We start from the raw sequence: 25158 nt of genomic DNA, 5'->3' as shown, positions 1-25158 counted from the left end.
TGAGACAGACAAAAAGTAGGTCCAAATCAAGGCCATCCACCTCCGGTAAACGGTGCTCACATTGTGCCAACACTAGTGGAGAGATTGGGGAGAAAAGAGAAACTATTTGCTGACTTTCTCTGAAGAATAAAGTGATGTCTAGGATCTGTGAAGCCTTTTTAGCTACCTGGAATTGAAGGGTGGTGTAAACACGACTCACTTGTGCATCAATGTAGACACATGCTCGTCGCATATATCCACACACATACTTTTATTAAAACACTCAGAGACATGCATTTAATGGTATAGATTTGAGTATGACTGCGCACACATATCCACACATTGTCATCACACCTCTAATGATGTTCTCATGCACGCACGCACGCACACACACACACACATAGTTGCATGTCAGTATAATCACCAGGATTTGGCTGGATTCATTGACCTACATGTAGAGAAGTGGTCGTTGACTCTTTTCCGGAAATCCAGGTCCTTGACTCTATTTCACTGTTGAGTGGACTGAATACATGAACATGAATATGCGCAGCCGTGTGCTCCCGATCTCCGTGGTCGATGCAAGACATTCAAGTGTGTTAACCCTCACAAGGCTGCTGGCCCAGACGGCATCCCAAGCCGCGTCCTTAGAGCATGTGCAGACCAGCTGGCTGGTGTGTTTACGGACATATTCAATCTCTCCCTAGCCCAGTCTGTTGTTCCCACTTGCTTCAAGATGTCCACCATTGTTCCTGTACCCAAGAATGTGAAGGTAACTGAAATAAATGACTATCGCCTCTTAGCACTCACTTCTGTCATCATGAAGTGCTTTGAGAGGCTAGTTAAGGACCATATCACCTCCACCTTACACGACATCCTAGACTCGCTACAATTTGCATACCGCCCCAACAGATCCACGGACGACGCAATCGCCATTGCACTGCACACTGCCCTATCCCAAAAGGAATACCTATATGAGAATGCTTTTCATCGACTACAGCTCAGCCTTCAACACCATAGTGCCCTACAAGCTCATCACTAAGCTTAGGGCCCTGGGTCTGAACCCCACCCTGTGCAACTGGGTCCTGGACTTCCTGACGGTCTGACTCCAGGTGGTGAAGGTAGGCTGATCGTGGACTACAGGAGACAGCAGAGAGAGTCAAAAGCTTCAAGTTCCTCGGCGTGCACATCACTGAGGACCTGAAATGGTCCCTCCACACCGACACCGTGGTGAAAAAGGCGCAACAGCGCCTCTTCAACCTCAGGAGGCTGAAGAAATTTGGCTTGGCCCCTAAAACAATCTCTAACTTCTGCAGATGCACCATCGAGAGCATTCTGTCGGGCTTTATCGCCGCTTGGTACGGCAACTGCACCGCCCACAACCGCAGGGCTCTCCAGAGGGTGGTGTGGTCAGCCCAACACATCACCGGGGGCACACTGCCTGCCCTCCAGGACTTCTACAGCACCCGGTGTCACAGGAAGGCCAAGAAGATCATCAAGGACCTCAGCCACCCGAGGCATGGCCTGTTCAACCTGCTACCATCTAGCAGGCAGAGACATACAGGTGCATCAAAGGTGGAACAGAGATAATGAAAAACAGCTTCTATCTCCAGTCCATCAGACTGTTAAACAGTCATCACTAGCCGGCCTCCACCCGGTACTCTACCCTGCACCTTAGAGACTGCTGCCCTATGTACATAGTGTGATGTCACGAGAGGCTACACAGCTTTCAGCGGGATTGCTCAAGTAGTGCAAGGAGACCAGGTTCAACCAAAACAAGGATTTTATTAAAGGTCTTGGGAAACTAACGAAAGTATAACACAATACTGTTCTCTGGTGGCTCTGAAGGGTTAACAGTTCAGGGATGTCTCTTCCACATCCAAAATCATAACTCTCCCTCGCTCAAATAACTTTTCCCCAGTCTTACTGTCTTCCACGTTGCAGCTAGTGGCCAACCCAGCAAAACGTCCTTCCAAATGTCCCACACGTATTTCCACCGGTGCATATATCCAAAGGTGAGTATTTCCCCAAAGGTAAGTATCTCCAAATCCTTATATTCCTCCTGGAAGTGGACGTGCAGCACTCTTGTCCTCCAGAGAGCCCAGCTTGGAGACCGTGTCTCTTCCCTTCCCAAACCTTCAGCTCATCAGCTCCTCATTTGTTTCAGCTGCGTGGGAAGATTGGCCATAGAGGGGTGGAGTTCCCGACCATACCAGCAGATGGAGCCATAGCTGTCTGGGTTTGCAGCCACCTCAGGGGGATGTAACGTCCCTCCAGGACACAGCCTCTCGTGACATCACACATCCCCCTCCCTCGGGACCGACGTCCTCGTCGGGTAAAGGCAGCGAAGAAGGCATCACGCCGGGAGAGGGCGTCCGCATTGCCGTGGTGCTTGCCAGCCTGCTCTCTCTTCAACTCCTCCACCTCTAGGACCAGGGACTCAGCCTCCTGTTGTCTCTCCTTGAGTTTCTTACTGAACGCATCAGCCTTGGTTTTAGCAGAGTTTAGCTTCTGTTGAGCAGCTTTCAGTTCCTTCTCTCTCTCTGCCTCCGCATTCTTCATCTTGTTCTCCAACACCTTGTACTTCTCCTCTGCCTTCTTCTGGACCTCCTTACTACTGCGCAGGGTCTCCTCACACTCCTCGATGGTCCTGCGCAGCCTCTCCAGCTCCTCCTGTTGCTTAGGGAAGGAGCTCTGTTGGAGTTTAGCCTGGAGGATATCTAACTCTTCTGTCTTCATGTCTAACTGTTGCTTTAACAAACGATACCTCTCAGCGGTCCCCTTCAGACCAGACAGTTCTTTGTCCAGATTCTGTAGCTCCGTCTCTGTGTCGGTCTGGGCACCTGCCATCCCTATCAGAGCCCGGGCGGGAGTGAGTAACTCGGAGGATTGCACCGGAGCCTTCCCAGGATGAGTCTTGCCTCTCCGTTTCCGAGGTACTCGGGTTATCCTCTCCTGAGACTCTCCCAGAGTGGGTAAAAGGCTGGGCAGTCTCGTCCAATTAGGACAGGGACGGGGAGGGAATCAACCACCCCCGCCGTCGTGTGTATGGTTCCCCGTGTGCTGGTCATTGTAAGTTCAGTAATGGGGTATTCTCTGGTGTCCCCATGGACACAGGAAACTGGGAGGACTTTCCCCGGGGTCAGACACGTTGGGCCCACCAAATCCTTACGCACCAGGGTGGCCCGGCTACCAGAATCCAGTAAGGCCTCCACATCATGGTGATTCACAGTTACCGGGCAGGTGGGGGGTCGATCTGGGCCGCCATCTACGACTCCCAAGAGCGAGGCAAAGCGGTGTGTGGGTGCTGAGCTGGAGGACTCCGCAGTGGGCATAGGTTCATCGGCTGGTTTCCCACACTGCCAGGAGATATGTCCCATCTCCCCACACCGGTAACACTGTCGAGTTTCCCCCTCCTGGTGTACTCTTCTTGGACCCGCCTGGTTTCTGGCTCCCCCTGGAGCCGGGATAAGTCCTGACGTGGCTGGGTTCGAGACCTTGGGGTCCTTTGGACGGGTTCTTCCCATTTGTGGTGGGGCCGCACTCCTGGGGTCTTTTCGGAAGCATTCAGCATCTCCGCTGTGGCCTGGTACTTTTCCACAGCTTCCACGGTCAGATCAGCCGTGGTCAAGGCCTGTTGACTGATGAACCGTTTTGCCTCATAAGGCAGGGCGCGTAGGTAACGATCCACCACAACGGCCTCCACCACCGCCGCTGCTGTATTCCTCTGCGGATCCAGCCATTTCCTTGCGATTCGGACAAGTTCATGCATCTGCGCCCGAGGAGGTTGGTCTGGTTGGAAGGTCCAACTGTGAAAGCGCTGGGCCATACCAAACTTTGTGAGTCCATATCTGCTGAGGATCTCAGACTTCAGGGCATCATAGTCAGTCACCTGGTCAGGGCCCAGGTCCCGGACAGCATTCAGCGATTCCCCGGTTAGAAAGGGGGCTAACAGACCAACCCACTGTTGCTTGGGCCAGGCTTCCCTAGTGGCCGTGGCCTCAAATGCATGCAGGTATGCCTCAATGTCATCGGTAGCTCCCATCTTAGATATAAAGTCACTTGCCTTTATTGGGCGGGTATTTTGGACCACCCTCTGTCTCTGCAACTGCAATTCCTCTGCCTTCAGAAGGTTGGCTTTCTTTTGCTCCTCCAAGAGAGCCACGTTTGCTTGCATCTGGGCTTGCTGGCCAGCAACAAGGGCTTTCAATATGTCCTCCATTTCAGTCGGCAGGGAGCCTACGGCCAACTTGGAAAACTGGGTGATCAAACCTTCGGTATCCTCCTCTGACATGCACTATTAACGCTTGAGCGTGCCTGTGTTCTCCACCATCTGTGATGTCACGAGAGGCTACACAGCTTTCAGCGGGATTGCTCAAGTAGTGCAAGGAGACCAGGTTCAACCAAAACAAGGATTTTATTAAAGGTCTTGGGAAACTAACGAAAGTATAACACAATACTGTTCTCTGGTGGCTCTGAAGGGTTAACAGTTCAGGGATGTCTCTTCCACATCCAAAATCATAACTCTCCCTCGCTCAAATAACTTTTCCCCAGTCTTACTGTCTTCCACGTTGCAGCTAGTGGCCAACCCAGCAAAACGTCCTTCCAAATGTCCCACACGTATTTCCACCGGTGCATATATCCAAAGGTGAGTATTTCCCCAAAGGTAAGTATCTCCAAATCCTTATATTCCTCCTGGAAGTGGACGTGCAGCACTCTTGTCCTCCAGAGAGCCCAGCTTGGAGACCGTGTCTCTTCCCTTCCCAAACCTTCAGCTCATCAGCTCCTCATTTGTTTCAGCTGCGTGGGAAGATTGGCCATAGAGGGGTGGAGTTCCCGACCATACCAGCAGATGGAGCCATAGCTGTCTGGGTTTGCAGCCACCTCAGGGGGATGTAACGTCCCTCCAGGACACAGCCTCTCGTGACATCACAATAGTCATTGAACACGCGTCATTTTAATAATGTTTACATAATGTTTATTGTTCTGAAATCGTTTCTGTAGTTAGAAACAGATAAGATTAGCATTCCTGCAACATTATTCTGTAGAAATGTAATTTGATCTCTGAAAATTGTTTTTACATTTTAGTGTCTTGTTTCTTATTCTTTTTTTTATTTTCTTGGGATTATTTGTGTATTAGTATTGTACTGTTAGACATGTACTGCACTGCTGGAGCTAGAAACACTGCGTTTCACTGCACCTGCTTTAACATCTGCTTATCTGTGTACGCAACAAATACTTTGATTTGTGTAAAGATGTAGCCTATAGAGAGACAGGCAAAGTCACACACATACACATGATAACACACACACTCTACACACACATACACATGATAACACACACACTCTACACACACATACACATGATAACACACACACTCTACACACACATACACATGATAACACACACACTCTACACACACATACACATGATAACACACACACTCTACACACACGTACACATGATAACACACACACTCTACACACACATACACATGATAACACACGCACTCTACACACACATACACATGATAACACACACACTCTACACACACGTACACATGATATCACACACACTCTACACACACGTACACATGATAACACACACACTCTACACACACGTACACATGATAACATACACATGATAACACACACACTCTACACACACGTACACATGATAACACACACACTCTACACACACATACACATGATAACACACACACTCTACACACACGTACACATGATAACACACGCACTCTACACACACATACACATGATAACACACGCACTCTACACACACATACACATGATAACACACACACTCTACACACACGTACACATGATAACACACACACTCTACACACACGTACACATGATAACACACGCACTCTACACACACGTACACATGATAACACACGCACTCTACACACACATACACATGATAACACACGCACTCTACACACACATACACATGATAACACACACACTCTACACACACATACACATGATAACACACGCACTCTACACACACGTACACGTGGATATTGTATTGTCGATATGTGTTAGTAGAATAGGGGCCTGAGGGCATATACTTAATGTGTTATGAAAAGTGTTATGAAATGTAATGTAATATAATATTTTTTATTGTATATAACTGCCTTAATGTTGCTGGACCATAGGAAGTGTAGCTGCTACCTTGGCAGCAGCTAATGGGGATCCTTAATAAATACAAAAAAAAATTACAAATACTCAAAAGGCTTACATCAGTTCAAAGTTGCACACATTTCTTTAGTGGCGAGTCTGTGGTGTCAGAAAAATATAAATACTAATTTAAGCTGAACTGTTGAATTCTTCCTTTACATAGTTTGAATGTGTGTATGGAGGAGTGTCTGAGCTATTCAAGCTTATATAACAAAGCCCCAAAAAATCTAATTCAATCACACTCAACCTTCACATTGGAGAACAAAGTACCCTTTATACCTTTAAAACATGCTCAACAAGGGTCACCTTAATAATTGTACCTCTCTTTCTCACACACACACAATGGCAAACACAATTGCATAAGCACTCTGCCTATTCATTCAGACTGGCCTCCTCTGCCTTGTTGATCCCCTCGGGTTGCCATGTCAACAGCAGCCTCCTGCAACACCTCAACCATAGACTTAAGAGTATAAATAAAGCATCCCTGATATACAGGGTCACTGCTCCCTTGATCTCCACATAGCTTACAGTACAACAGAGTTAGCAACAGCTGTAACACAGTACTGTTATCATCATCCTATTATATGCCATTTAGCAGATGCTTTTATGCTAAACGACTTGCAGTCCGGCGTGCATCATTTGTTTGCGTATGGGTGGTCCTGGGAGTCGAACCCACTAGCCAGGCGTTGCAAGCGCCATTCTCTACCAACTACACTACAGTGTACCAGCTCAGTTGTCAACCCCACTTAAATGCTATGTTGATTGTTACCATGCATTTTCTAGTTGTACTATTTATCTGATTTTAATTGCATGTATGACAAGTATGGAATTTTTACTTCCTGTCCCACATACATTCAGTATGTGTGAGTGGGTGTTTATTTGTGTGGATGCTTGTATGAAAGCGAGCATCTGTATGTCCCTGTGTGCGTGTGTCTGTGTCCATGTGCATGTGTCTGTATTTCCATGTGAATCATGGCGCTTTGATTATGTAACCTATGGTACATTTATGAGACAGGAAGAGAGGTAACAGACCCAGTCATCCATGCAGCTAAAATAATGGAGCTTCACTGCCTTCTAAAGGTTTCTGATGGGGTTTACATTATTAAACAAGGAAAGTACAGAACAAACTCTTTCTTTCTCTCCCCCACTCTTTCTTACTCTGTTCTATATTTAAAACAAACTGTATTGCGTGAGGAGTTGTACTTGTCTTTATCTGAAATTACTGGCATTCTCTCTGCCCTGCTGTTTCTTATCGGCGCTACTTGGCTTGAAACAATATAACCACTGTTATTTTGATACACACTCATTCACACACTCCCTTACACTCTCACACACACACATATATGCCTACACACACTTGCAGACACACAGCACTATAATTATAGAGAAAAAATAAAGTATGGGAAGTTTTGGGCTGCCCCTGCCAAGGAGAGATGATGGGAAGGTGACAGGAAAACTGAATATGGCACCAAATCAGAGTGCACTAGGTAAAGGCCTCAGATTATCACATATAGTCAGGTGGTTGCGGATGGGTTATTTGCAATTGCGTGCGGGTGAACAAACAGCTGACCCGCACACCACTAACACACGTGTGTTGGTTGTGTTGCTGGGAGTTTCCCCCTCAATGGGCTGGTCCCATGCATCTGCCAGCTGTTTGATCTCCTCATGGCTGTTTAGAGAGAGCAGGACATCAGAGGAGTGTGATCACTGGCCTACATGCTCATCTATTAACACACAGCTCTGTGCTGTGCAGTCTGGCCTCACTATGGTAAATAACATCTTAAGTCATAACCTGCTTTTGTTTTCTCATCTCTGGGGATTTACAGTTAGGGACGCAGACAAATCATGGAAACATGACCATATGAGCACATTAACACAACAGACACACACCTGTGGATATGCTTTGATCTCATCCACAGTAACATACTTTGTTACACATGTCTCACACTCAGAAAGAGGTGAGAAGTGTTGGATGCTGTGAGAGTGTAGACCAGTCTCTCTGGCCTGTCTGTAGTCTGACTCAGTCTTGCAGGGCTCTCCAACCCTGTTCATGGAGAGCTACTGTCCTGTGAGTTTTCGCTCCAACCCTAATATAGCGCACCTGATTCGAATAATTAGCTGGTGACCTCATTCTCTAGTTCAGCTTGTGGTCCGGTGTGGCTCAGTTGTAGGGTTTTTTCTCGATCAAAATGGGGCTTAGGTGGTGGGTTTGGCGGGGGCGTGGCCGTGGCCGTGACCCATGGTGCGGTTGCGAACCCTTTATTTTGTATTTTTTAAGAGCTGCAATGACTACATTTGACTGCAATTCTACACATTTTGCCATGTAGCGGAGATTACTTTTAGCCATTTTTAAAGCTAATTTCATGCAATTCTACAGATTTTGCCATGAGGCTGAGAGAAAAATTTGCAGTTTTAAAGGGAAACTTCACCGCTATTTGGGTGTTTTTCCAGTCTCCCTACATAATAATTATGCTCTATAGCTGTATTTTTTTTTCTCGACGGGAGATCAAAACATTCATGGAGTCATGTTTGGTAGCAATTATTGTGGCCTTTGTGTTTCGTTGATTGCATGATCACGCTAGCAACGAGTAGATATGGTTGTCCTTGTTCAATAGAGCCATTGGACTTGTCTCAACGATGTTCCCATCTGCCAAGATATTGCAGGATATCTAAGTCGACTCATTTTCCTTGGCTTTGTAAAGACTACAGCCAGACAGGAGCCCTAATTCCTTGTTCCCACACTCGAAGGCAGGCTTTTCAAAACAGGAGCGGCACTAGTTTACAGGTTCACAGAAGCTATGTTACCGTGCACTGTCTATCCAAGATTGCTAAATAATTAGCTACAATGGCTGCTTCTGATTAATCGTCTTTCTATGAAGAGCTGGACGACATAGGAACGTACAGCCCTATTTATTTTAGCCGGAAAACACTGAAGAGGAGTTGAGATGGCAAGAAATATAATTGCCAGACCAGCAAACAGCGGCTGCGGCCTAGACCAGCTGCACCAGGACTCAGAAGGGCAAATGACAAACAAATAAGTTGTTTTGCTGTCGGTAGCTAGCAAGCAATATAAGCTCTCTTTTTAAACGAGGCAGTGTTGTTCAGTACAATACAATTTGATGATTGTTTCGGCCATAACGGGGCTTGCTAGTATCATTTAAAGGCAAGCTAGCCAAGTTTAGCTAGCTAGCTAGCTGTGTGTTTTCTATACCTAAAATCTACTGTAGTCTAATGTTATAGCTGGCTAGCTAACTAGCCTAGCTAGCCTCAGTGCCTCTCATTAGGAGCAAAAATTGAGAAATGTTACAGAGAGTAAAGAAATGACTCTGACGCTAGTTTATCCAAATACATTTCATGAATATCACAGTACACTTCTAAGAAATATTATATAAAACACTATTGTATACATATGTACAACAGCTAGCAATATTTATACCACAATGTAGTTGTGAGCATACTAGGCATTATATATTATACTACAACATCAGTCTAACTGAATATGGATGTATTGGTTGAATGTTCCAGGCAGGTTCCAGAATGTTCTTCTGCTGTAGAACCTCTTCTTGTGTTGGGTAATGGCAGCTGGTTTAGCAGGCTTTGGCACTGTGGCGATGTTGGCAGGGATGTTGGGTTTAAGGAGCTGTGACTCCGGCTCGCTGTAAACAACCGTCTGGTCCTTTCTGCACTCCACAGCCAGGTGGACAAGCCTCGTACACTTTATTCACCACCTACTGCTACAACCTCTTGCTGAAGATGTATTTGTACTGCAAGTCTCCTGGAAAGACATGAAGACTGATCATGAGTATGTGTAACCATACAATAAACAATGTTAATCTGTAAACATAAAAGGGTACAGTGGACTGGTATGTGTTTTGTTAGACTTAGAGTCAATAATGGGGCATTGAGATGGGCTGTTAGCAAATTATTAGCATATGTGAAAGGTTTAAGGGGGCTTGACTTGTTGACAGTCTAGTCATGTATTGTTGTGTTTTAGCACCTACAGTTGTGCTGTTGAGTAGACAAGCACTGCCAACAATAAAGTGAAAGGCTAGAAGAGTATACTATGAGCCCCTCTCCCCCATGCCAAATAAATAACTGCAAGGGGGGGAAAGGTTTGAGGAGCACTTGCCTTGTAGACAGTTTAGTGTATTGGTGATTTTGTTTTCTCAAGAAGGTATTGTGCTTTCATAAATACCTTTGGCTGTCCTGGCTTGTTTCAAAGTCAGATCATGTTGAGCTTGAGTTTATTCCAGGCTGAAAACGTACATCCAGTGGGTCTACAGGCTCTGTACTACTAAAGCTGGGGTCAAGGTCATCGTCATCAGCAGCAGCAGAATTAGTCTGTAGGACACACAGTAGTCAGTGATTAGCTAAGATTTTACACACTCAAACAAGATACTATATCCATCCACTCTCCTCATGTCAATAGATCACACATACTAACCTTTACACACAATACCCAGCCCCAACAGACACCAGTCAGTCACCCACACCATCCCCTCCTTACTAATACGGTAACCTCCCGAGTGGCGCAGTGGTCTAAGGCACTGCATCGCAGTGCTAGCTGTGCCACTAGAGATCCTGGTTCGAATCCAGGCTCTGTCGTAGCCGGCCGTGACCGGGAGACCCATGGGGCGGCGCACAATTGGCCCAGCGTCGTCTAGGGTAGGGGAGGGAATGGCTGGCATGGATGTAGCTCAGTTGGTAGAGCATGGCGTTTGCAACGCCAGGGTTGTGGGTTCGATTCCCACGGGGGTATGACAAATTTAAAAATAATGTATGCACTCACTAACTGTAAGTCGCTCTGGATAAGAGCGTCTGCTAAATGACTAAAATGTAATACCTCCTTTTCTCCAATTTAGACTTCAATAATAATATAATAATATGCCATTTAGCAGACGCTGTTATCCAAAGCGACTTACAGTCATGTGTGCATACATTTTTACGTATGGGTGGTCCCGGGGATCGAACCCACTACCCTGGCGTTACAAGCGCCATGCTCTACCAATTGAGCTATAGAGGACCAAGCATTGCATGAACAATCAACTAAGCCTCCATAATACAGAGACAACTACAATAGAAGTTGTAGCCTACTTGTAAACACACCAACTATAACAACAAGACACGGACCATGTTTATGCCTAGCTCCAGTATATTTATTTGCTCATCATCGAGTCATGGAAAGAAAGATTTAGTCGATTATAGAAGGTGACTTACAATAGTTCCTGGTGCTGAGCTTGATGTTGATGCCTCTGCAGATGTTGATGGGATCGGACTCAAACATTTTTACATCTATACTCCTGAATGCATAATTTTGGAAATGTTAGATTCTCCCCGACTGTCTAGCTTTTATTTAGGTTATTGTTAGTTCTCAAAGATGATATTATTTAAAAATATTTAAGTCCATTATCTTTATCTAGTTATTATCTAGTTTTAGTCGTTTAAGTTTACACTGAAAATGTTTTTCCATCCCGAAAATTCTTTACTGTTTGGACATAGGTGGCCCGAAGAAAACACTGAGGCCCGCCCAATACTTTTCTATGAAGAAAAAACCCTGAGTTGGTGGAGCATGGCTCTTGCAACGCCAGGGTTGTGGGTTCGATTCCCACGGGGGACCAGTTTCAAAAAGTACCAAAAAAATGATGCACTCACTCTGGATTAAATTAAGTCGCTCTGGATAAGAGTGTCTGCTAAATGACTAAAATGTAAATGTAAAATGTAAGCTCTCTGCCTCACATTTTACTCTGCCTCTTGTCCAAAATACCTCAGGAAGAGAGGACTAGCCAGCCATCTATTTTCTCTTCCCTATCTGAAACACAGCGAATAAACACTCATAGATCCACAATTTGCCCCCCAAATCTTCATGAATATGATGCAGGCATAGCTGAGTTACATCACTCTATCGGCTGTGGACGTCAGTAGAGAGGTATTGTTCTGTCCATACAGAGAGGGAGGGAAAGAAAGATGGAGAGAGAGAGAGATGGAGGCAGAGCGAGAGAGATGGAGGGAGAGAGAGAGGGCTGATCCTGGTCTGATTAGCTGGTCTTGTGTTTCTCAGATCACAGTCAAGAGGATTATGGTGTAAAACCGGAATCTGGCCAACTACAGCAGGAATTCTTTGTCTTCAGGAAATCATTAAGACTGGTCAGGTCGTTATTACTGGACTGTTGGACCGTTTGTTCATTCAGAGCCCCCACTTGAACTGACTCCTGAAGACGTGTGTGAAACAGGGACATTGTGGGCTAGCTTTGTGTCATATGGGTTTCCTGTGCCAATACATTATCATCAAATGAGCAGTTGCATAAGTAGGCTAAGATAATAAGAGAAGATGTAAAATATTCACTTGCTGTTTGCCCAATCCGTGATTTATAAAGGTTAATAATACATACAGAGCCCTCAAACTCAACTCTGGACCTCAAAGCCAGTTCCACTGCATTTTTTCATTGTTCTGCTCTAGTCAGGGACAGATTTAGACCTGAGACATCAGGTGGGTGCAATTCATTATCAGGTAGAACAGAAACCCAGCAGGCTCCAGACCGTAGGGTAAGAGTTGGATACCCCTGATATAGAGGTTAATACTGTGATTCATGACTTTCACACTCTGTGTCACAATATTCCTACCAAAACACATAACTTAGTAACAATATCCCAATTCATAACTGGCTATTTTGCTATGCTAAGAAAACAATTGCTCTGATTTTCACACTAAAGCTTTGTCAGAATTTTCCAACCAAAACACATCACTTAGGAACATTATTTCAATTCATAACTATTTTCCAATGGTTTATAAAAATATATTTCTCATGTCGTTTGTACATAAACCGGTACAAATGATATCGTAGCTGACAGTGTATCATTAGCACTGAGCTCTTCATTCTTTATCTAATCTTCACCAAGCTCTTCTCTCAGTGGCCTCTGCTCCACCCTGCCCAACAGCTTCACTTACAGCTCTGAGCAGCTCTGATTGCAAGTGACCAGAGTGTACTGTAGATTCTGACCTCAGATCAGAGGTTACACTACTACTATCCCTATGTGTCTCAGCAGGTCTGACAGTAAGGCAGGAAGCATCATCACGTAGCCTCTGCCTGATGTAGAGATGTTGTCCGCTAGACCTGACATTAACGTGTTACCATGGGGATGACGGGCACACCATGACCGGATGCGAAGTTGTTCCCTGAGACATGACTAAACCATATCTCTACAGAGACAACTGTAATATTCATGACATGTTAGAAGATGTCCTCTTCCTTACCCCCTACCTTCTCATAGTGTAGTGCCCCAGTCCTACTGTATATATACTTCCTCCCTGTACCCTTCTCTATCAGTGGGATTCCAGAGGACAGGAATGGGATCCAGGAGCCAGGCTAGAGCTCCCAAGTGCCAGCCAGCATTCTACAGAGGATTAAGTGGGAATGCTGATATAAGCTCTGGTGATTCCTCATCCCCAGGAATCTGTGTCTATTTCTCTCCCTTTGAAGTTAGGAAGCGCACCTCCTCTGCTTTTCTCACACAAAATAGAATTTCGGTCAGATGACAAAATCAGCTTAAGTTATTTATAGTTGGTTCCACTGTCTGACTCTGACTCTGCATTCCAGTGATAATTCTGGAGCGATTAGTCTTTATTCTGGGGCTGGGGTTGGGACTCTGGGGGAGTGTTTAGAGAGGTTGTTGAGGAGACAGACTGTGTACTCTAATTCAATGTTCTCTAGTGGAGCGGATCCTGGAAGCAGAGCTGTGTGCTGGTGATGAGTAATAAGTTAAATACCGGAATGTCTTTTGTTCTTCCTTACATTCTTTCCATAAGGACAATTTGTGCCCATCATTCACTAGTTAGAGCTGAGAGACTGTGCATGCACACACACAGCATCACCTCCCAGCATCACCTCCTGTCCCTACTGCTCTATTAGACCTCATTAAGAATGTTCCAGAAAGTCTACATCAACCACTTCCTGTCATAATGCCTGACTGTGTTCTCACTGATCTACTTAACACACATCAATACATTCTCTCTCCCGTTTTCTCCCTCCTATTCTTTCTCTCTTTCTCTCTCTCTCGCTCAGTGACAGGGTTCAGTGTGATACTGAAGGTGAGTCAGGGGCAACATCACATTAGTTGTGATTTGATAATGGAGCTGGTGATGGTATTAGGGGATAGGATTGGTAAATAGGCCTAAAAGCTGTTTTACAACAGAAACGTTCTATATGTACATACGAGGCCATTACAGACACAGGGCTATTACAGAGAAACAGTCATAAACCATATCACATTATGCATCTGTATGCATACGAGCAGACACACATTCATTCACAAATACACGTTCATATTCATATGCATGCTTATGCATGCATAAGTAAACCCAACATTTTACACACGCATACAGGCGTGCACCTACATAAGCCAACTAATTCACATACAGTACACTTATAAGCACTCACACACACACACACACACTAATGTTTGTGCTCAGTGTTGTGGTAGATCTGTCCCAGAGTTGCGTGAGAGGCAGGCAGACAGACAGATGGTGTGTGTGACAGAGTCCCGCAGCAAGGTGTTCTGCTCTACCACGGACATTTCGTTCCGCCTGGCTGTTGTCAGAGCAGCAGCACCTGGGCCGGGTTGGGCCGCTTGGTGCCGTGGCGTGGCGGTGGTGTGATCAACATCTCAACCACAGACTGTGTCCCGGCCTGGCAGGGCCTGCAGCCTGCTCCAGACATGCAGCACTGTGTGCTTTGGCAACCAGTCAACCAGCCCTCTCACGCTCCACACAGACACACCTCCCTCCCTCTGCCGCTCTACATCCATCCTCAACCCCCATCACAGCACTCTCACGCTATACATGCTGAGACACACCCTCACTGCAGCAGAATGGCATGGATATAAACCCTGGCGTTGTCAGTGTGAGTGTATCTGAACTGTGAGTCAGATGTTCTAACTGTAAATATAGCTGGTTTGCATAAGTTCCTGTAAATGCAAGTCTGGCTTGCCTTTTATTTCTGTGAATAGACATTTTTGGGTCTGTTTTCAGAATTTATACTTGACAAAATGCAAACATGCTCGCACACACACACACACTCACACTTTTTACGTAGTGCAGGATGCCTCTCCTGTGCAGGCCGTCTTACATCCACGCTGTGGAATGATAAAGCCCACATCCGACCCACTCTCTCTTCACGCTACTGTCCATCTGATAGGAGAGCAGGGCTGTTTTTCCAATTAGCTAACCCCTCCGACTGAATGGGAAGTGAAAGCCACAGCGCAAAACGCTTTACATTCCAATAGCCAGCAACTCATAACAACACACCCGCCAGGGTTAAATATGATATCAGCTCTATTTGGAGAAGGGCGTAACAATAACCATGATATAATACAGATGAAATCATGACAGTCCTGACATTGAGTCAGGCCGCTCTGTGTACATTATCTCTCTGTGTTGTTGAAGTGCATGTGGGCATATTTAACTCTCCAAAGTAGAATGGACCAAAATACAACTGGCCAGCGCTGTTGACTTAAATTACAGATCTTAAACACTTCAGAGGGAGTTATGGGGCAAAATAACTCGCTGTCAAAGTACATTGAGTGTACAAAACATTAGGAACACCTGCTCTTTCCATGACATAGACTGACCAGGTGAAAGCTATGATCCCTTATTGATGTCACTTGTTAAATCCACTTCAATCAGTGTAGATGAAGGGGAGGAGATTTTTAAGCCTTGAGAAATGGATTGTGTATGTGTGCCATTCAGAGGGTGAATGGACAAGACAAAACATTTAAGTGCCTTTGAACGGGGTATGGTAGTAGGTGCCAGGCGCACCAGTTTGAGTGTGTCAAGAACTGCAACGCTGCTGGGTTTTTCACGCTCAACAGTTTCCCGTGTGTGTCAAGAATGGTCCACCACCCAAAGGACATCCAGCCAACTTGACACAACTGTTCTGAGGGCAAAAGGGGGTGCAACACAATATTAGGAAGGTGTTCCTAATGTTTGGTACACTCAGTTAATATCAATTTATACATGGGCACAACTCCAGTTCAGTTTTGTTAATGTGCGTGAACAAAATACATTTCATCTGGAAGAGGTTTTATGAATATTTATGGCAAGTAGGGATTTTTGTGTGTAGACATACATACATACTGTACACACACACACAATGTAATGTTGTATTTTCCCCCAAAGAGGGAAGGGGAGTTCTGGATAAGAGCGTCTGATAAATGACTAAAATGTAAATGTAAAATGTGGTTATGTACTGTTAAATTAAGTGCTTTGCTTTTGTTTCGTGGTTTGACGGAAACCCCGTGGTGAATAAGGGGTTTATAAGTCATGCATGCTAATTGACATCCAGTCAGAGTTGAGGTGTCTGGTAAATCTAATCTACAAAGAAAACAGGCAGCGCACTTAACTCTCAATAGTAGTACTGTTTTTAGCCAATTATCTTGTTCTATACTTTGGGTTTACTGGGTTGGTATTGGGTTGCTTTCTGCTCTTAGCTCACAGGAAGTCAATCCACTGGGTTAATCTGTTGGTCAGTAGTTGTGTTCCTGATTATGGAGGAAACAGAAGCTTAGCGCTCCAGACTGAGAGAGTGATTGGACAGTATGGTAGCAAAGTATTCCTTTTGATATGGAGTCTTTGGACTGAACTCTAACCTCTAGGCTAGTAGCCTACATATATAACTGTTCCATTAGGAGAAAACAACCCCAGAGAATCTTATGTAAGTACAGGTAAGAATGGCCGTTTTTTACGATACCAATTGTGCTATTATGTGTTTTTTCTCGTTATTTTTAATTTATTATGTACATAATGTTTCTGACACCATCTCTTATGACCAAAAAGAGCTTCTGGATATCAGGACAGTGATTACTCACCAATATTTTTTCTTCAACAAGTCGGACGCAAAGGATATTCTACAGACACCCGACAAGGCCCAAATCCCCGTCATTCGCATGAGAAAGAGACAGAGATATCATGGACGTAGGTCGGGGTGCCTTGTAAGGATCCGACGGCGAGTGAGTACTCTGCCTCTACCATCAGTCCTATTAGCCAACGTACAATCATTTGAAATCAAAATAGACGACCTACGATCACGGATATCCTACCAGCGGGACATTAAAAAGTGTAATATCTTATGTTTCACCGAGTCGTGGCTGAACGACGACATGGATAACATACAGCTGGCGGGATAAACGCTCCATCGGCAGGATAGAACGGCTGACTCCGATAAGACAAGGTGTGGCGGTGTATATTTGTAAACAGCTGGTGCACGAAATCTAATACTAAGGAAGTCTCGAGGTTTTGCTCGCCTGAGGTAGAGTATCTCATGATAAGCTGTAGACCCCACTATTTACCAAGGGAGTTTTCATCTATATTTTTCGTAGCTGTCTATTTACCACCACAAACTGATGCTGGCACTAAGACTGCACTCAATGAGCTGTATAAGGCCATAAGCAAACAGGAAAACGCTCATCCAGAGGTAGCGCTCCTAGTGGCCGGGGACTTTAATGCAGGGAAACTTCAATCCGTTCTACCTAATTTCTACCAGCATGTTAAATGTGCAACCAGAAGGAAAAAAAACTCTAGACCACATTTACTCCACACAAAGAGACGCGTACAAAGCTCTCCCTCGCCCTCCATTTGGCAAATCTGACAATAATTATATCCTCCTGATTCCTGCTTATAAGCAAATCTAAAGCAGGAAGCACCAGTGACTCGGTTAATAAGGAAGTGGTCAGATGACGCAGATGCTAAGCTACAGGACTGTTTTGCTAGCACAGACTGGAATATGTTCCGGGATTCTTCCGATGGTATTGAGGAGTATACCACATCAGTCACTGGCTTCATCAATAAGTGCATCGATGACGTCGTCCCCACAGTGACCATACGTACCCCAACCAGAAGCCATGGATTACAGGCAACATCCACACTGAGCTAAAGGGTAGAGCTGCTGTTTTCAAGGAGCGGGACTCTAACCCGGACGCTTATAAGAAATCCCGCTATGCCCTCCGACGAACCATCAAACAGGCAAAGAGTCAATACAGGACTAAGATTGAATCAGGCACCGGTGGAGCGGACTGCTCTGGCTCCGGAGTGGAGCAGCTGACCGGTGCAGGATCAGGCACCGGTGGAGCGGACTGCTCTGGCTCCGGAGTGGAGCAGCTGACCGGTGCCGGATCAGGCACCGGTGGAGCGGACTGCTCTGGCTCCGGAGTGGAGCAGCTGACCGGTGCCGGTGGAACGGGCACGGGCCGTGCCGGACTGGACACACGCACCACTGGTCTGGTGCGAGGAGCAGGCACGGGCCGGACCGGACTAGGAACACGCACCACTGGCTTGGTGCGGGGAGCAGGCACCACTGGCTTGGTGCGAGGAACAGGAACGGGCCGGACCGGACTGGGAACACGCACCACTGGTCTGGTGCGAGGAGCAGGAACGGGCCGGGCTGGACTGGCAACGCGCACCACTGGCCTGGTGCGAGGAGCAGGAACGGGCCGGGCCGGACTGGGAACATGCACCACTAGTCTGGTGCGAGGCGCAGGAACGGGCCGGGCCGGACTGGGAACACGCACCACTAGTCTCGTGCGAGGCGCAGGAACGGGCCGGGCCGGACTGGGAACACGCACCACTAGTCTGGTGCGAGGAGCAGGGCCGGGCCGGGCTGGACTGGGGACACGCACCACTGGCTTGGTGCGGGGTGCAGGCACGGGCCGTACCGGACTGGGAACACGCACCACTGGCCTGGTGCGAGGAGCAGGAACGGGCCGGGCCGGACTGGGAACACGCACCACTAGTCTGGTGCGAGGAGCAGGAACGGGCCGGACCGGACTGGGAACACGCACCACTAGTCTGGTACGAGGAGCAGGAACGGGCCGGGCCGGACTGGGGACACACCACTGGCTTGGTGCGGGAAGTAGGTACGGGGCGTACCGGGCTGGCGACACGCACCACTGGCTTGTTGCGGGGAGCAGGCACAGGCCGTACCGGACTGGGAACACGCACCACTGGCCTGGTGCAAGGAACAGGAACGGGCCGGGCCGGACTGGGAACACGCACCACTAGTCTGGTGCGAGGAGCAGGAACGGGCCGGACCGGACTGGGAACACGCACCACTAGTCTGGTACGAGGAGCAGGAACGGGCCGGGCCGGACTGGGGACACACCACTGGCTTGTTGCGGGGAGCAGGCACAGGCCGTACCGGACTGGGAACACGCACCACTGGCCTGGTGCAAGGAACAGGAACAAGCCGGGCCGGACTGGGAACACGCACCACTAGTCTGGTGCGAGGAGCAGGAACGGGTCGGACCGGACTGGGAACACGCACCACTGGTCTGGTGTGAGGAGCAGGAACGGGCCGGGCCGGACTGGCGACACGCACCACCGGCCTGGTGCGAGGAGCAGGAACGGGCCGGGCCGGACTGGGAACACGCACCACTGGCTTGGTGCGGGGTGCAGGTACGGGGCGTACCGGGCTGGCGACACGCACCACTGGCTTGGTGCGAGGAGCAGGCACAGGCCGGACCGGACTGGGAACACGCACCACTAGTCTGGTGCGAGGAGCAGGAACGGGCCGGGCCGGACTGGGGACACACCACTGGCTTGGTGCGGGGAGTAGGTACAGGGCGTACCAGGCTGGCGACACGCACCACTGGCTTGGTGCGGGGAGCAGGCACAGGCCGTACCGGACAAGGAACAGGAACGGGCTGGGCCGGACTGGGAACATGCACCACTAGTCTGGTGCGAGGAGCAGGAACGAGCCGGACCGGACTGGGAACACGCACCACTGGTCTGGTGCGAGGAGCAGGAACGGGCCGGGCCGGACTGGCGACACGCACCACCGGCCTGGTGCGAGGAACAGGAACGGGCCGGGCCGGACTGGGAACACGCACCACTGGCTTGGTGCGGGGTGCAGGTACGGGGCGTACCGGGCTGGCGACACGCACCACTGGCTTGGTGCGGGGAGCAGGCACGGGCCGTACCGGACTGGGAACACGCACCACAGGCCTGGTGCGAGGAACAGGAACGGGCCGGGCCGGACTGTGGAGGCGCACTGGAGGTCTGGAGCGTAGAGCTGGCACAACCCGTCCTGGCTGGATGCCCACTTCCGCACAGTAAGTTTGTGGCGTTAGCACAGGACGCACTGGGCTGTGCACACACACTGGCGACACAGTACGTAGAACCGACGCAGGATATGCTGGACCGAGGAAGCGTACTGGAGACCAGGACCGTTGAGCCGGCATAACCCGTCCTGGCTGGATGCCCATTTTCGCACGGCACGTGCGTGGCGCTAGCACAGGATGCACCGGACTGTGCCGGCGCACTGACGACACACTGCGTAGCTCTGCATAACACAGGCGTTCTAGCGTGACTATGGGGAGTTGGCTCTGCTCTGAACCCTGGCTCCGCCAACCACCCTGTGTGCCCCCCCCCAAAAAAAAATGTTCTTGGGGCTGCGTCTCTGGCTTTCCTCCTGACCGAGTCCTTTTTGGTCGCCGTTTCTCCTCTCCTGCCTGGGCATCTACCTTCGCCCATGGTCCTTTCCCAGCAAATATCTCCTCCCAAGACCACAACTTACCCACCTGTGTCCAGGGTGTTTGTTCCTCTTGGGCACGCTGCTTGGTCCGTGTTTGGTGGGCTCTTCTGTCACGTACGTTGAAGGACGGGTCAGACCAAGGCACAGCGTGAAATGCATACATGTTTATTATATAAACTAAACACACGAACAAAACAACAAAACAACGTAACGTGAAGTCCTCAGGCTAAACACAATACAAGCCTATACACGGAACAAGATCCCACAACTGAAGATAACAAACAGGCTACTAAAGTATGATCCCCAATCAGAGACAACGAGCGACAGCTGCCTCTGATTGGGAATCACACCCGGCCGAACATAGAAACACAAAACCTAGAATGAGAACATAGAACTAATAACATAGACCTCCACACCCTGACTCAACATGCAAGAGTCCCATAAATCAGGGCGTGACAGTGCCCAAGAACACTAAGATAACCTGCCTAAATGACTACCGACCCGTAGCACACCTGTTAATTGAAATGCATTCCAGGTGACTACCTCATGAAGCTGGTTGAGAGAATGCCAAGAGTGTGAAAAGCTGTCATCAAGGCAAAGGGTGGCTATTTGAAGAATCTCAAATATAAAATATAAAACACTTTTTTGGTTACTACATGATTCCATATGTGTTGTTTCATAGTTTTGATGTTTTCACTATAATTCTACAATGTAGAAAATAGTAAAAATGAAGAAAAACCCTTGAATGAGTAGGTGTGTCCGAACTTTTGACTAGTTGTGTATTTTATACTGTATGTCTTAATACCACTGACCTTCTCATTAACCAACGACAACCGCATTCCTTAGCAGGGAGAGAGAGGCGCAGGTGCCGATGTTACCTACACCTACCCGCCTAGCTAACAGCACTCCGACATGGGCATGGAGAGCCCCCGTTCTCTCTGTCGCCCTCTCGCATTCTCTCTCTCTCTCTCCCGCCCTCTCTCGCTCTCTCTCTCTCTCTCTCCCGCCCTCTCTCATTCTCTCTTTCTCTCCCGCCCTCTCTCTCTCTGTCATTTTGGTTTTATTGCTGAGCAAACTTTTGCTTCCCCATGCATTTTTTGGAAATGGGGCCTCATGAAATGTTGATTAGACGTGAGGAGGACATTCTCTGGTAAATAAAGGGCCTCTTTAAAAATAGCCTAAATTGAGTTTTACTATGGTGTCTGCCGTGCATGGCTGGATGAAATCTCGGGCCCGGTGAAAGACCATTTAAAAGATCCGCCTCTTGGCATCGTAGAGAAAATGTTGCCGTTTTCAAGCTAATTTCCTGCAATTCTAAAACATTTTTCATGGGGCAGAGAGATCTTTAGTTGTTGCAGCGTTAAAGCTAATATCCTGTGTAACCTCTCTCTCTCTTCCTCCCGCTCTCTCTCTCTCTCTTTCTCTCTGTAGGGTGTGGAAGTATTGAAGAGCTGACCATGGAGAGGGCCCATACGGCTGTAGAGGGGGTGTTTGACACCCTCAGAGAGTTGAGCCATGCCCGAGACCACCTCAAACAGCTCAACTCCGTCTACACAGCCAGCGATGGAGTACACCAGGTCAGTCATTCACTAACACACACCTCAACAACGTCATTGGCATCAGTGGTCGCCCTCAGTCAGGCTTTATGTGTTTGGAGGTGACTGTGGAACCCAATCCCTCACTAACATACAACTACTCTCCATCACACCTCCACAGCATCCTCCAGTACACATTACTATTACTATTTCCTAGTATTGAGTTCAACTATTCATACATTTTCTGCTCATACGTACATATTGTACGTACTGTATCCATAGATCTCAGGCAGTTATTCCCCAATTTCTCCTTCCCTCTTTCACACACACCCTCGTGGCAATGACATTGACATCAGTCCATCCATTCACTTGGAGCCACCCCATTCTACTGGTAATGTCACAGGTAGAATAGAAGACTTTGACTTCTGCTCTTCCTTTCTCCCTCTCATCCCAGTCTTGCGTCAGAGCCACAGTCTTCTGAATGAATCTCTCACATCATTGTGTGTCAGAGTGGCGCATTTTCCTGATGTAGCACACAGACAGTCTTCCTCCTCTTTAGAGTGAGTTATTGGTGTTTGGAGGAGGGCACTGCAGGCAGGCACCTGTGAATGGCTTGCCTTTACCCTCCGGTTTCAGCAGGAAAAACAACAATGACTAAACCAGTGTGGTAAAGTACTTAAGTAAAAATAAGTAGTTTTTTGGGGTACCTGTACTTTACTATTTATATATCTGACCACTTTTACTTTTACTTCACTATATTCCTAAAGAAAATAATGTATTTTTACTCTATATTCTTTCCTTGACACCCAAAAGTACTCATTACATTTTGTAAAGGTCCAATGCACACACTTATCAAGAGAACCTCCCATGTCATCCCTACTGCCTCTGATCTGGCGGACTCACTAATCACAAATGCTTAGTTTGTAAAGATGTCTGAATGTTGGAGTGTACCCTTGGCTATGCGTAAAAATAAAAATAAAGAACTTGGTGCCGTCTGGTTTGCTTAATATAAGGAATTTGAAATGATTTATACTTTTACTTTTGATACTTAAGTACATTTGAGCAATTACATTTACTTTTGATACTTAAGTATATTTAAAACCAAATACTTTTAGACTTTTACTCAAGTAGTATTTTACTGGGTGACTTTTACCTGAGTCATTTTCTATTAACGGATCTTTACTTTTACTCAAGTATGACAATTTGGTACTTTTTCCACCACTGGACTAAACAACACAAAGGAATAGCCGGATCGTTCCACTTCCACTGTCCTGAGCCTCCACTGTGATCTGAGAGCTGATGAGGAAGGCATTGTGTTGACAGGGAACTGAATGATTAGATGTAGTGAATGGATTCATCTAGATAACCATGTCCTTAACTGTCAGAGTTATTGTCTAGAGTGGATGATGTGACATAATGCTACCTCTCTTCTGAAAGGAAAACCATTAGCCCAAGTCATTTAACAGAGTGCTACTGTGTAAAAGGGAAGGCATGTGAAGATGGCTGTTGAAAAAAGGTGGAAAGTAGTAGTAGTGGAAAACTGTTTAGGGGACAAAGGGAAACATGACCTTGGTATGCTGGGGTTTTCAACTTTCTGTCTGTCCATGTCTCTCTGCCTCTCTCTCTCTCTCTGTCTGCCCCTGTGTCTCTGCCTCTCTCTCTCTCTCTCTCTCTCTCTCTCTCTCTCTCTCTCTCTCTCTCTCTCTCTCTCTCTCTCTCTCTCTCTCTGCCTCTCTCTGTCTGCCCCTGTCTCTCTGCCTCTCTCTGTCTGCCCCTGTCTCTCTGCCTCTCTCTGTCTGCCCCTGTCTCTCTGCCTCTCTCTGTCTGCCCCTGCCTCCCTCTCTCTCTCTGTCTGCCCCTGTCTCTCTGCCTCTCTCTCTCTCTGTCTGCCCCTGTCTCTCTTCCTCCCTCTCTCTCTGTCTGCCCCTGTCTCTCTGCCTCTCTCTCTCTCTCTCTCTCTCTGTGTCTCTGACATAAAAACACACTAAAGAAGTGCGAGACACTAACCAGATATGGTGTGTTTCGTAGGCAGGCTGAGAACATTGCATAACTTTGGGCTGACATAAATGTCTCCTTCCACAAAACACGTGTGTGTGTGTGTGTGTGCATGCGTGCGTGCGTGCGGGCGGGCGTGCGTGCGGGCGTGCGTGCGGGCACGTTTCTTTGTTTTTTTTCTCTATCAAATAAATCAGTACAGTATGTGCTGCCCATTGTAATATGACATGCTCACACTGGCATTTGCTTTTTGCACGGATTCTCTCACATGTCTATACATATGAGCTTTAATGAATAAATCAGGAATTACACTATCCTCATAACTGAACATCATAGCACACACACAATGCTCAGTAACATATGCAGTGCACACGTATATGCCTGCAATATCCATTGGAACTTTTCATGCTGTGGGGGGGTAAGAGCATGACTGGGATGGCTTGAAGAGGAAACATCCATGATCTCAGTACTGCTATCAGTGGGAGATAATTCCAAGACGATCTATCAATTGAGTTTACCTGCACACACACACATCGTACTGAGAAACCTAGAAAGGATATTGGTTTTGGTTGGAAGGTTGCAGTGGTATTGTTAGTCTTACATAAAGTAATCATTTTCTTCCATTGCCATAGTAACCACTCTCTCTGAGGAGTCTGACGAGACTCTTGTCAATCTGGGGGCTAAACGGAGGAAGGTCCACCTATTCAGCAGGAAGCACTCAGCAAACTAACTAAGTGGGACTAATTCGCTCTCAACACACAATACAAAGTTCTGTCCATAGACTCGCGGACGGTGTTGGTTTAATTTTTTCAGGGTTTAGCGCTGATCCTAGACCAGCTTTTGGAACCTGAAGCCAGCCAGAGACATGTTATATCAACTGATAATCCAGGTCATCCTAACCTCCATTATAAACTGGGTGGTTCGAGCCCTGAA

At 47.3% G+C, this 25158-nt stretch overlaps 1 protein-coding gene across 1 annotated transcript in view; it reads left to right on the top strand.

Annotated features, from left to right (window-relative positions):
• The window catches only part of LOC121533302 (sec1 family domain-containing protein 2), a 148407-nt gene that overhangs the window by 114139 nt on the left and 9110 nt on the right, over positions 1 to 25158 (top strand). The window contains exon 6 of the mRNA XM_041839116.2: positions 22127 to 22272. Coding sequence (XP_041695050.2) covers positions 22127 to 22272 — 146 coding nt within the window. The remainder of the gene's footprint in view (positions 1 to 22126; positions 22273 to 25158) is intronic.

This window comes from Coregonus clupeaformis, chromosome 20 (assembly GCF_020615455.1).
Source record: "Coregonus clupeaformis isolate EN_2021a chromosome 20, ASM2061545v1, whole genome shotgun sequence".
In the NCBI taxonomy this organism is placed as follows: domain Eukaryota; kingdom Metazoa; phylum Chordata; class Actinopteri; order Salmoniformes; family Salmonidae; genus Coregonus; species Coregonus clupeaformis.
The sequence above is the reverse complement of the archived record's forward strand: the minus strand, read 5'-3'. Positions and strand labels throughout refer to the sequence as shown.